The 14,455-nt window shown below is 38.7% G+C and overlaps 1 protein-coding gene across 1 annotated transcript; it reads right to left on the bottom strand.

The window, feature by feature from the left end:
* Positions 1 to 351: 351 nt before the first annotated feature.
* dio2 (iodothyronine deiodinase 2) lies at positions 352 to 13,985 on the bottom strand. Its single transcript, XM_030718785.1, has 2 exons — positions 13,530 to 13,985; positions 352 to 6,213 (listed from the first exon to the last, which is right to left on the bottom strand). Exons 1-2 carry the CDS (start codon positions 13,752 to 13,754, stop codon positions 5,653 to 5,655), a joined length of 786 nt encoding a protein of 261 aa, XP_030574645.1. The 5' UTR covers positions 13,755 to 13,985; the 3' UTR covers positions 352 to 5,652.
* Between the last annotated feature and the right edge of the window lie 470 nt (positions 13,986 to 14,455).

Genomic DNA, 14,455 nt, shown 5'->3' with positions numbered 1-14,455 from the left:
AAAGTGATTCTGATGTTTCTATTTGCTTTTATGTGTAATTCTTTGCTTATATTGGTAAATAGAGTGCAGACAGCATGATTTATGAAGGGCTTATATATAAAATGAAGAAATAACTTTATAAAACTGATATCCTTCACCAGATTTCTGGCACAGGGCTGGAGAAGGTCAAACCCTGAAATGTAAACTGTCCCATCTTCTGAAGGTTTGCAGCAAACACATTATACTGTATATTTGATATGCTGAAGTAATAGATTTTTTGTTGTTGTTGTTGTTGTTAAGATGGCTTCTGACACAGACAACATAAAAAAAACAGATCCACAAGAACACATTTGTCTTTATTTTCCACTTGTTTTTTTTCCTTTGACATATAAAAATAAACATTAAGCCTACAATAATGAAAAAGCACAGTAAACAAAATGGAAAATAGAGTTGTCTATATCAGTTATTGAGACACAAGCAGATTAACAATGAAAACAGATGCAATGGATCTGTGTCATATTGACCAGGTGCCGTTTTCTATCCAACCAGAGACTGAGTTGGGGACTCTTTCATCTAAGGTTTTCATTTGCACACCTGTGTCACAGTGACCAGAACAAACCATCTGTTCTGAGGAGCTTTCATTTCAAAACAATCATCTTGACATGTTCCAAATCTTGATCACTCATAAGCTCACAATGTTATTGAACTTCAACTATTAATATTTTGAGAATATGAAAACATTTAAGAATGTTTAATGGTTTCATGTTAAAATTAAATCTAAAGATATGAATCTGAAATAACACCTACACTAAACTGTTTAGTATGTATTTAAAAATGCAAATAATCTCCATTGAGTCTTGTTCATAAGACATGAGACGGAGAGCTCCGAGTAGGATCCTGAGATATATTTCTAAGATAAACGACAACAGTGAACTGAATTAAACAGTAAGGCATTCTTTGCCACTGTGAGGAAATTTTTTAAAAATCAGATTAACTTCAGAATTGACAGCACTGCTCTTGTAAATGGAGGACAAGCTACTCAAGGTGCAGATTATTTACTGTTTGTGACAGCTTGGTCACAGTTTGAGCTTAAGTGACAGTTTGTTTATAGACCAAAAAAAAAATGGAACAAAAAAAAAAAAAAAAAAAAACACCTGCAGGCATTCTAAAAGCTCCCATTGCCTCTCACCTGTCGTCAGAGTAACTGCTAGCTAACAACAGTTTTAACCACGATCCTAATATGATCTCTGGAAGTTCAGCTACAAAGTATAATGCATTTCTGTTAGTAATGAATGTTATTTATCTGAAGGTGAAAGAAAAAAAGGTTGATCACTAAGCCCATTTCTCACAGAGCATGAAAAGGAACTGACATGGATGAAGCAACGGGCATATTAACATCCACCAAGTCATCAGTGACAAGTATAGGGTTAGGATTACATTTACTGCTACCCCTTTATAAGGATTTTCACACATTATATATATATATATATCTCCTAGTTTCTGAAATTGTGACCGCTTAGCATGTAGCTAAATGCAACCTAACTCTAACCCTAACTAGTTCACTGGCAACCTGACTTAAAAGATTAACAAAAGTGCCACTTCACAAAACTTAGCCAAAGCATTCAACTTTCAGTACACAACATCCAGGACTCAGGATACAAGCTTCATTTGCTGATATTAAATTCTGTACATGTTAATACCTATAATCCACCCTGAGCATCTACCTATCATTTCTGCCTAATACCAGCCCGTGGGACCTCCCAAACTTGTCCTTAAGTCAACAAAGGTGCTTCTTCCTATACAAACCATGCAAAACAATTTTATAATATGTAAATGTGATTTCTACAATGGTTGGGGTACTTCGGTCTCTAGCTACATGCAAATTAAGCATCCAGTTATGATCAGAGGCGTTTAATGGTAATCTGTGCATGCAGTTATTCACTGTGCCTACACAATATTTTTGGAGGACGTTCAGTGTTCATCAACACTGAATCAAACTAGATTTGTTAGATTTAATGTGGCTGTTACACCCTTTAGTTAAAACAGATTTTTCCAAAATAATCTCAGGTAAAGCTGGGTATGTAGCAATAATAATCTTTCACCATGTTGTTACTCAAAATGTTAAAGAGGGAACTAGAGTACTCCACCTTCTCTGGGCTTTATTTTATCTAGTTACAACTACACACATCAGCCAATCCCAGGTCCTCTTAAATCACATCAAGTGAGTATTAAAAAGTAATAGAAAGTCCAGAGAGGAAGAAGCAGTGCAATGCAGACAACTTTTATGGAGAGCAGAGTTTTAGCTAAAAGTAAGCAGTGCTTTGAGAAGGGAGAGCTCTAGGATTGTTTATTTTCAAATGTTTTTCTTTTTGAGACTTACACCCACCGAAGCTTTGATTACAAATACAATATAATTCAAATAAAATTATTGAGCCTTGCTAATAATTCCTGACTTGTATAGTAACAAAAATAATAATAATTAAAAGATTTATTCCATCAAATACACTCCATTCATGAATATTTTGCTAATTTGATAACATTTTACTTGCCAAAGTCCTTCTAGATGCAAGTTTATTCTACAAAGGATGTTACGTGATCAGTTCTCCAAATCAACTTTAATTTTAATGATTGTAAAAATCCCGTTTATGGTTTGCTAACTTTTTCATAGAATAAAGTTTAAAGTTATACTTCTGCCAACATCAGTGCTGTTGCAGACTTTTCACTTCTTTGACTGCCACGTCTAAACGGCTCATATAACGTCTCTGTTATCTCAGTACGACCAACAGCGAAGGCAGTTAATGATAATGTACCAAAGTGCTGAGTGGAAAAGAACGTTCAAGGGTGTGTAATAAGTCATTATAGTTACTTTTTGAGAAGTTATTTGAATGACTACTATTACATCTGCTTAAAAGGTAACAGCACTATTTCTTCCTGAAATGGACACAAAAAGTTTAAGAAGTAAAAAGAAGGGAATTAATTATTCTCTCAAGGGGCTTCAGTTAATTGCAGAGCTAACTTTTGGAGAGTCAGAAGCAGTGCATGAAGATATAAAACCATATGCTAGAGATATAAAAAACAAGCAAAGTAAAAGGAGGGAGAGAAGAAATCTGAAGGTCACTGAACATCCATTCAGCTCCACTTAGTCTACAAGTTGTGTCTATAAAACTTCTGTGATTTGAACAATGGACCATATTAGAAGGAGTGTATGAAAGAGCAACATCCTCTCAATGCCAGTCACTGAATAAAATGTCCTTCTTTAAAAAGCCAAATGTCCATGTGACATGTCTGAGCATGGTGCTAGATTTTTTATTCTGTTTTTATCCTTAGTTTCAATGAGTTTTTACTCACTCTTCCCACAGCCAAAGGCCACATAGACAAGTTAGAGAGCTGTAGGAACAGTATTTTGTAACCAAAAAACAGAACTTTCTTTGTAAATGAGAAGTGTTCTGTTTGGAGAAATTAAAACACTGCATATAAGCCTTGGACTTTAATATGAATAACTGCCTTTATACTTTAGTACAGATATTAAGCTCTCACACTTTTGAGCAAAAGTAAAGTAAATCTTTCCAGGAGAGTAGTAAGAAAGTGAGAAAAGAAGAAACCCAGAAGAAAGATGTGATGCAAGATACATGGTACTGGAGAAAAGCTTTGTTTTCCAGCAAGATAATAAGCCCAGGAAGTCAAAGCTAAACTGGAAAACTAATTCCTTAACATCCACCAAATCACCTGTGACCTGGTCAGAGTTGGTGTTTGGTTCTGATGTAACCCCACACTAAACCCTGAGCTTCCTGAGCAACAACCATTTGGGGTGGCTGTAGCTCTTTAGGTCGGTGGTTTGATCCTTGGCTGCTCCGGTCTGGATGCCAAAGTATCCTTAGGTAAGACACTGAATCCCAAATTGCTCTCCAATGCATTCGTCAGACTGTGGATGTGTGTGAATGATAGAAATGATGTGTGTAGAAAAAAATGCTTGCATGAATTGGTGTGGATGGATGAAAGAGGCATGTTGTATAAAGCTCTTTGAGTGCTCGAATAGAAAAGTGCTATATAAGAACCAGTCCATTTACCATTTACCAATTTAAAAGGCTTGGCCTGGAAACTGGAAGACGTAGCATTTCAAATAAAGTTGTACATTCAATTTTGCATTACATTTCTTCGATGAAAAGCCCTTCAATTTAGGTTTTAGAAAAGTGAAAATGCTATAGACACTAAAAGGTACAGGAAGTAATTTTGTGGAGTTATTTAATAGAAAAAAAAAGAATTTCATAAAATAAACATTGATGAGTGTTCAATTACGTCTTCAAACAAACTGATGCGTTCTCACAAACTTAGACTTAATCCATTAAAAATACATAGCTGCAGGCCCTGGTTTGCCACAGTCTTGCACTGCCATCTTAAATGCAGTGGCCAAGATGGACATCACCATTCTGTCTAATCACCTTTTAGATATTTTTGTGCATGTATATTTTCATTAGCACTTTCTCATTATGCAGTGTTCTAGTCAGCAGTTGATGCTGGACTGAGAATTTCACTGGTTCCTCTGATAGCCGGCAAGTATATTTATGAAAAAGGTTCATAAATATACTTATTTATTCCAGTTATTGTTACAATAATTTATTGTCAGCAGACAGATAGACAGGCTACCCTACCGTTTCTGGACTGCTGACAATGAGATCTGTTTTACTTTTTACATTAAACTATTTTCTATTGGTCAGTGTGAAAAAGCCACATTAAATCTACTTTGATCTCTTTCAATATCAGGAAGTAAACAGAAGATCTCAGTGGAAAACAGTTTGTTCTTATATATTGAGTTGTGCATTAAAACATATACCAGTGAGCTTCAACATTAAATCCACATGATATATTGTAGGTCCCCTTCACACCACAAAAAGAGCTTTGACCAGTCAGGGCATCGATATGGGACCTCGTCACGTGTACTTCGGGTCCTGTGTTTTGTGGAGCAGAGCCTCTGTGGATCGGGTTTCTGCCACTGCATAGCAACAATTGGATTGTTTGTTTTCTGAGCTTCTTTCTTGTGTCTCATTACTTTATTGCAGTGTCCTGCTTTGGAAGACTATTGTTAGTGGAGAGTGCAATTACCATGGGGCAGGTGCTGGTCAGAGTATGTTAATGTGAGGACTCAAAGTTTCACAGCAGCACATTGATCACTACCTGTTCAGTTCAATTCAGTCAGCAGAATCTGGTGCCTGACCGGTGTAAAAACATGGTCTATAAAATCTAACATTTATATTGCCATAAGAATATGCAAAAAAGGGGGTGGGGGGGGTGGGTGAAATGGAGATTATTGATTTCCATCATTCATTTGGAAATCATACAAAAAATGATTTTAGCAGCAAAAAGAGGGCACAAATCCAGACGAAACATATACAGTGACAGCTTCATATGCTGCCTCTGATAAGCTTGCTAATGTGGATCATCACTACAGGTCACGTTCATCTCAGTTTCTATGAAATGGTGTGTGAAATTGTCTGATTTCAAATGCAAACCAAAATGTTTCCTTTGCAATTTAAGAATTCATACTAGCGTTATGTAAATGATACCATCATATCACATCATTTCACTTTTCTTTTTATGCTTATACAAAACCAAATAATCTGTTTTCCAAACTTTGAAAAGGCACTTGTCTTCCTCTCAACTTGTCCTTAGGTACTCCTACCGTCTACCATAGCTCTGTTCCAGCCACTGCCGCACATCCTTCAGATTGTAAAAAAATGGCCCTTTGCCGCCCAGGTAGGCAATTTTTTTTTGTTGTACTATACACACCCGTTCATAGGACACACCATAAGCCACATTAGCATTGTTGTCCATGCAGTCGGCGACTAGTTGACACTGCGGTGGTAGGGAAAAGTGCTCAGTGAGTTTACGTGCCGCTCCCAGTCTTTCCTCCAGGTTCTGGTGTTTCCGGAAATTGAAAGAGCAAGGACCCATTGGAGGAGCCACCCAGCCATCAGATGGGTGAGCCTCATCGATGTACACTAACAAAAAATCAGCCACATCGCTGAAGTCTTCCACTAACTGCCGGAAAGCTGGCAGGTGGCTGATGAAGGGGGGTCAGGTGGCTGAGCCAAAGTTGACCACCAGGGGGCGATCTGATGACTCAAAATCCAGAAGGCGGCACTCACCCCCATTTTGGATCCTGATGGTGCTGCTCCACCGAGGGCCATCAGGCACCTTCACCACTTTGGAATTGGGTGCCTCACAGCCAAGTTTCACCTAAGGGCGTAAAAATATACATTAACAATTATGTAGACTGTGCACATCTAGATAAGATGTAGAAGAAGAAGAAGAAGAAATGAGGTTTGCATTTATGCTTTATATACTTTTCTTGGTACAAATATGCATATTGGGCCTGCTATGGTTTCACAGTTGCAAACTATCCAGCATTGTGCTGGAATTTCAGTGTGGGGTTGTTATAGATATGACATATAATGACATACAACATATAATTATGAGTACAAGATATTTTTTTTTACTTTGTATTTGTAACTGTCACATAGTAACAATATGGTCCTGTATGTATAGTGCCATTTTGTATTAAAAAGGTTTATCTACTTAAAAAAAAAACCTTCTGTTCTGATCTTTCTGGTATAAGACTTGTAACTCATAAAGTGCTAGGCTATGTTTTTATGTTTTTAGCATCTCATACCACCAAGCGGGGAATGAAGGGATATGTCCCCAACATTTGGAAAACCCCACTAATGAAAAGATTTTTTTAAAAAAAGGAGAGGACTTTCTACCATTGTAAGTTTATATAGACACAACAGTGACTGACAGATCACTGTTGTGAGCTCAGCATCAGATGCATCTCTGGCATGAGCGCATGCAGGTTGAACACCAGATGAACCGCAAGTTAGAAGGAGAAGCAAATAAAGTTTTTTTTTAAAACCAAAGTCTCATGTACTTGAGTGCTTTAGCGCTCGCGTTTGCTGTTCCCCCTGTGTTCTCTCCTTACTTGTAAAAATTAATAAATAAATTTTAAATTTAAAAAAGTCTCAAAACAAAGTAAGTTATGAGTATAACTTAATGACTGTTAAAAAGCGTAATCAAGGCCAAAATATTTAATTATTTAGATTCCTGAAAGTAGTCACTTTGTCAGTTATCAAGGCAAATTCATATTAATGCCCCAAAATCTTCAACTTTCTAGTATTGTGTTATGTTATGTAGTGATAAGTGTAAGGCCTTTATTTAACTTAGTTCAGTAGAAAAGACATTTAAAGTTTGTAATCAATATTGCATTGCAATTTTCATCACCATTATGTCAGGGAAGCAGTTTTGCAACAAATCATGTTTTGATGGAGAGCCGCTGTTGACAGTTGACCACTATCAAATTGGATCACCTTGCAAGTTGTGGGATGGGATTGTAAAGAACTTCACTACATGATAGGGCCCAACATCAGGATGAGCCACTGTTCCCAACAAAAGCAATATGCCCAAAAAAAGCATATAAATTTGGGCATTAAATACTGAACGGCTTCCCATTACTAGGGAAAAATAACAGCAAGCGCAGCAACCCAATACGTAAGAGAGCATGTGTCCCTGACGCAGGTGGAGATCTTGGTGAGGGAAATAACACTAACAAATAAAGATTTTTTTGACTATGTCTAATGTGCTTCCTTCTGAAAATACAAGACATTTTTGAGGCATGTTTGCATTATTATTATTATTATTATTATTATTATTTAAAATAGAAGGGTGTCATTTAAATTGATTCAACTTTGTACCCACTGGCCTAATGTAATAATATTATAAATGATTTTATAAATGAGTTAATGTCTCAAATTATTGTTAGTGTTACCTTTGGTTGTTGGATGCTGAATTCGCTCTTTGTCTGGACCCTCACCCAGGACCAATTTACCTTGCTAGACCCTACCAGGGAGTAAAAGACCCCGGACAACAAAGCCCCTGGGTTCCCTGGGACACACAAACCCCTCAACCACAATAAGGTGGCGATTCGTGGAGGAGAATGTATCGAACAACCCCTATGAGATATAGCGTTACTGGGGCCCCCACCCTGGAGCCAGGCCTGGGGAGGGTGGACGAGAGGTTTGCTTCCCTGCACCTTTGGGCCAGGGAATGGGTCCTGAATGTTGTTGTATTTACGTGCTGAATGACAGTTCAGAAGACCCCGCCTTCTTGAGTTGCTGGGGGCGGTGCTCAAGGGTGCTCCGTCTGTAGGCTCCATTGTCCTACAGGGACGATTAACTTAACTCAAAAAGATCAATTGGAGGAAAAGACTAAATAAATATCAGCAGTACTGAAGGTAGCTGAACACAAACATACATTTGTGAGATGTTATGTATAATTAGTTTTGCGATGTTTAAAACAATTTATTTGTGAAGAAATTCATGAAGTTGTTACTAATTAAAGTTAAAGGAATATTCGGCTCAACAGAGCTCTGACTCTGTGTCAGCCTGGCTCCAGTGCTGAAAAGAAACCTGCGGTTGTTCTTATTTTCTTCAACCAATGATGAACAAGAAGATGTCCTCACTTTATGGAGGGCTTTTTTAATAGTGCAACAAACTCTTTTTCCAGGCTAAATTAGTCTATATCTATTGGAATGATACGATACTATGAGGCCTTTAAGATAAGTTGGAGTCTGATTATTCAAGACCTTGTAAATGAGAAGAAGGATTTTCAATTCAATTCTGGTTTTAACAGGGAGCCAATGAAGAGAAGCCAATATGGAAGAAATCTGCTCTCTCTTTCTAGTCCCTGTCAGTACTCTAGCTGCAGCATTTTGGATCAGCTGAAGGCTTTTCAGGGAGATTTAGGACAGCCTGACAATAATGAATTACAATAATCCAGCCTAGAAGCAATAAATGCACAAATTAACTTTTCAGCATCACTCTGAGACAGGATGTTTCTAATTTTAGAAATATTGCACAAATGCAAGAAAGAGTCCAAGGAAAAGAGGAAGAGAATTGCTTGGATTAAGAAGCAGAGTGACCTGTAGCTTTTCAGGTCACATGGCTTCCACAACTTCCCGATCTTAACCTAGCTGAGATGGAGCGACAAACAGCCAACGAGTGCTCAGCACATGTTTGAAATCTTCCAAGAGCTGGAAAAGTTAAAGTTGATGATCTCAAGAAGGAGGCAATGAGAATGAAGAGTGTGTTACACTGTTATCAAAGATAAAGGCGGTAACTATGAATAATTTAGCTTGTAATGTACAACCCTAATTCCAAAAATGTTGGGTCCTGTGTAAAATGTAAATAAAAACAGAATGCACTGACTTGGTTTATGAGATTTGCTTACACAAACCCATATTTTAATCACAATGAAACATAGAAAACATATCAAATGTTTAAACTGAGAAAATGTACCATTAAAAAAAACAATCATTTTGAAATTGATGGCTACAACATGTCTCAAAAAAAGTTGAGACAGAGACGTGTTTACCACTGCGTAGCATCCCTACTTCTTTTAACAACAGTCTGCGAATATCTGGGTACTGAGGAGAGCAGCTGCTGGACTCTTGGGAGGGGAATATTGTCTCATTCTTGTCTGCTTCAGTATTCTAACTGCTCAACAGTTCTGGGTCTTCTTTGTCATATTTTCCATTTGATGATGCACCCAGTGGTGCACCCAACTGGTGAAAGGTCTGACTGCAGGCATGCCAGTCTGGCACCCTGACTATACTGCAAAGCCACATACTGTTGTAATAACTGTAGTATGCATTGTCTTGCTAAAATATGAATGGGAAGCATATGTTGTTCTAAAGCTCGTACATACCTTTTAGCATTGATGGTGCCTTTCAGATGTGCAAGCTGCCAAGTCCATAGGTACTAATGCACCCCCCCCCTCCTCCACCACCACCCCAACACCACCACCACCCCTACCACCATCGGAGAAGCAGGCTTCTTTAACTGATCACATGGCATCCACGTCTTCCAAAAGGAATGTCACATTTCAATTTTTCTGACCACAGAACAGTTTCCCACTTTGCCTCAGTCAGTTTCAAATTAGTTTTGGCCCAGAGAAGACAGTGGCGTTTCTGGATCATGTTCACGCATGGCTTCCTCTTGCATGACAGAGCTTTAACCTATATTTGTGGATGGCATGGCAACATTGTTCACAGGCAATGCCTTCTGAAAGTGTTCGGAGCCAGCACAGTGACGGTATTGTGTCTGTTTTTAATGCAGCATTGATCACGGACATCCAATATTGATTTTTGTCTCTGTTCCTTGCGCAAAGACATTTTTTCAGATTCTCTGAGTCTTTATATGTGCTGCACATGATGACATATTTAAAGTCTTTGCATTTTTAAACTGGAGAACATTATTCTGAAATTGCTCCACAAATGGACCCAATTTTTTTCCAGATTAGTGAAGCCCAGTTTATTTGTGAGAAACTCTAACCTAATCATGTTACTGACCTGTTGCCAATTAATCTAATAATTAACCTAATTAGTTGCATAACGTTCCTCCAGCGGTTTCTTTTTAGTACCACTTATTGTTCCAGCCTTTTGCTGCCCCCATCCCAACTTTGATGGATATTTTTCACAAAATAGTAAAATTTCTCAGCTTCAACATTTGAAACGTTAAATGTTGTTCCACTGTGAATGAAATGTAGATAAATGAGATTTGCAAATCACTGCAGGACTACAGACTCCAGACAGAAAGGAAGGACCGGCACCAACTGTTAGCAGCACCTGACCTTTCAAAGATAAACATCAGTGTTTGCAGAGACTATTATCAGAGCCATATTTATATATAAAAAACAGACTCTGGTAATAATTATCTTTGCATATGGACATTGTGTGACTATCTGTTCACAGCTATTTAGTAACCAAATACGTTGTTAATCAGATTTTATTCTATCAAAAAACAAAGATACATGTATTTGCTTTTCTATTAACAGTTGTATGATTTATATCATTTTCATTAAGAGCGAGTCTGGCTAGATCACCAGTGTACATGGAAACAACATCTGTCTGCCTGTATTATGTTTTTTTGCTTGGACCTGTCACTGTTTTGAGCATGTTTGCTGGGATAATGCTGTCAGGACATTCACTGGGCTGCTGCTCTATCACTGGCTTAGCTTAGGCTTAGAGGTTTTTAGTAGACCTGTTCTGCTTATTTAGAGTAGCTTTGCATGATTCACAGGTCAAAATAATCCTTATGTATCCCATACTGGGCCTTAATGCAGCTCCTCATTTTACTTCTTAATCAGACTGTTTTAGTTCTCGCTCTCTTTAAATGAACTTTCTTCCATTAGACCGTCCCTCCTAAAGACTGATTTGCAGGTGGGCGGGGCTTCTATACTTTAGGCCAAAGCTACAAGCCTGAGATATTCCTTTTCTTTTCCACCATAAATGGAAAAGGTTATATAAAAATGTCTGGCTGTTTAAAGCAGCCTGAAGCTGCTGAGCTGCTGAGCTTTGGGCTCACTGGAATTTTTTTTCAACATACACTGATCTCATTATTCAAAACTCTGGCCAATTTTAATAGGATCTTTACAACAAAGAATAGAGAAAAGTAAAAACCTAAACCTTTAAACCTAATCTGAAGCTACAGTTTAAACTGCAGGCAGACTGTGATGTTTACATAGTGGGCTCCTGCTGTGGCAGAGGAATAGGATCTCTGCTGCAGAAATGAACCAGGGAGAATATACAAATAACTGCTTGGAGGTAAAACAGACAACGTGGTCTTACAGTGGGTCCCTGGCAGTTACCAGAAGGAAAGTGTGGGGATTCAGACAGACCCAAATGAATCCCTTGTGACATATTTCCCAGGATGAATGCTGCCAACAGGAACTCCTCAGTAGGGGTATACAGACTGCACTTGTCTTACTGTGCAATAATCACATGTAAGTTTTATCCATTCCTTGTCCCTGATACATGCCCTATTTAAGATTTAAAAAGTGCTCCCTAAACATTGTAAACTAATTAGAATTTGAGGTTTTCAAGTTATGTAATAACACTCACAGAAACACTGACAGATGTCAGTCAGGCATGGACTGTGTAAGCTTAAATGAAGGCCTCAGAAGACAAATAAAGGCTCTACACACCCATGGTACACCCAGGTGTACCATGGGTGTGTAGAGGCTTAACAGAGCATAGTAATCCGCAGAGATTTGTCTGTAGCTTCTTTTTTTAAGTAATCTTTGGGAGTGCAAATCTCAGGAAATCAAAATATGCAGGATAGTGGAACCTAGCTCCTCACGGAGTCTCTCTTTCATATTTTGATATTATTATAGCACAATAAGTTGACTTTAAAAAATGCGCAACTAATTTCTGATGATAAAACACACAGTGTTTTGTCTTGTGACATAAAAAGGGCCCTACATCCCTATAGGTTCAGGATGTCATGCTAAAAAAAGTGTGTCCAAGGTGCAAAGCTAAAGGATAAACACAACCAACACAGACTGAAGTCTGGCTACCGCACAACCTTTTTAGAAGCCTGCTGCACACTCACGTAACTAGTGTCATGCACCAACTACTCATTTCTAGCAGAACATTTTTGCTGAACCACTGTTTCACAAGGTCTGTCATTATATTATGAGCCTAATAATAATGTATTAACTTTATTAACAATTACCAAAAAACAAAGGGTCACAATAGTGTTTATTTCCATGGTAGCAAGAACTCCAACTCTCTGGACTTCCTGTTCCATTGGAGGCGCCTGATCAAAGCGGTTGAATCTCAGATACAGTTTCTTTTTTTTTTTTTACAGGTTGTGACTGCAATAAAATATATTTTTTGTATTATGAACATCACAGCATCATCAGTCACTTTCACTGAAACGTCACACAACCATCACAATTCTAAATTCATGCATTACATAAACATCAGGAGAGATATACATGTTGTTGTTTAACTACACTTCTAACGTCTATAAACAGGTGCCATCAACAGTGTCCTTAAAAAAATGACATTGATTTGTGTCATTTTAGTTCAGCTCACACATATAAATACTGTATATTTAAAATCGAAAATACAGTGGGGACTCTTACGTCCAGAAGAATATATAAATCATAATTTTAGCTGTATTGCGTGACTGTTATTTATTGAGGACTATCTCACGGGCGCCATCTGCTGCATTCCCAGATGAACTGCAACTAATTTCTATACAATGGGATAAACAGGGGGGAGAATAGCCCCCAGATTTCCTCCATGCATGCATAGTCTGTTAGTGACAAAACATGAACTAGTTTGCCTAGAGTGATTTGTCATGCATAAAGCTGAGACACACGCTACTCTTTGGGTGTTCAGCCTGGCTATCCTTTGGCTCCGCCACTGCTATGCGCCCCCCGCCCCCCGGTTTCTCTCTGTCACGCACTCGCGTGCGCACGCTAGGCTACAAACACGAAAAACAAGTTCTGCTCAATATGCGCGTCGACAATGAAAAAGCAAGAAAGTTTTCCGAGGGTGTGCCGCAAATATTCATGTAGACTATGGCGCAGACAGGTGTGGAAGCAAAAACACTGGACGTCTTTTAATAACAGTTGTGAGTTCCGTGGATCGACGTCAGTGCATCGAGGTATTAAAAGCACTTAGAGCCCCAATAAATAAACAGCAGAAACTTTACCTGCTTATAGGCGTCCAGGAGGAAGCTATTCCAGACAGAGCGCAGCCCCGCCGAGGTCAGCATGCGGCGCCACTCTCCGCAGCCGGCGGACCGAGAGCAGCTGAGCAGCGAAACGACGCGCTTCACCAGCACCACTGAGTCGTACAGGGCAAGGAAGAGACAGTTGGAAAAGAAACCGGGCAGTATCTGGAGTGTCACGAGCAGATCCTCGCCCGCCGTTCCCATGTCCTCTTTGCGTTTACACGACCGCCGGCGAATTACTGAAGAGCCTTCATCGCGTTGTGCCACAGCTCTTATGTGCTCAGCTCATAGTTTGGGATCTGTTTCATGCACTGGGCCAGACTGTGTGCATAAAATGAGAAAAGTGTATGAAGCGCGTCTTGCAAAGCGTCTCTCAGTTCGGCAGTGTGCGCACCGACGACAATCCCCTGGAGCGCTGTCGTTCTTTTTGAAAGGATGAACATTGTAGTTAATATTAAGCCTCACGGCTTATCTGTGCTGCAAGATTCTGACGTCAGATGTAGTGCAATCACTGTCTCCTCCTTCTCCTTCCTCTCCCCCCTCAGCTTCATGCGTAGTTTCTCGGCAAAGCCCCAAATCGACCCCCCGCCCCCCTTTTTTTTCCTACAGTTTTAAAGTTGTTCATAGTAGATTTCTATTTTCCACTGCCTGCTCGAATCTTAATTGGCTTCATGGCTTTTGTCATCCAGTTAACTGAATTTTATGGTATAAGGATGACAGTTGTGACTTGTAAAAAGTGTTATTTATTAAGTGGTGCTAATTCAAATAGATATGTGATATTACCGATTTAAAATATAATGTATTTAATCCATACCATACCAACACCTTTTGATATACTAACTTTTTTAAAGCAAATGTGTATAGTGTTTTGCATAGTAAGATGTTGGCGGTTCTTCTTCTACATT

The sequence above is a fragment of the Archocentrus centrarchus genome, chromosome 22 (assembly GCF_007364275.1).
Source record: "Archocentrus centrarchus isolate MPI-CPG fArcCen1 chromosome 22, fArcCen1, whole genome shotgun sequence".
NCBI lineage: Eukaryota > Metazoa > Chordata > Actinopteri > Cichliformes > Cichlidae > Archocentrus > Archocentrus centrarchus.
This window is presented reverse-complemented; position numbering and strand designations above follow the sequence as displayed.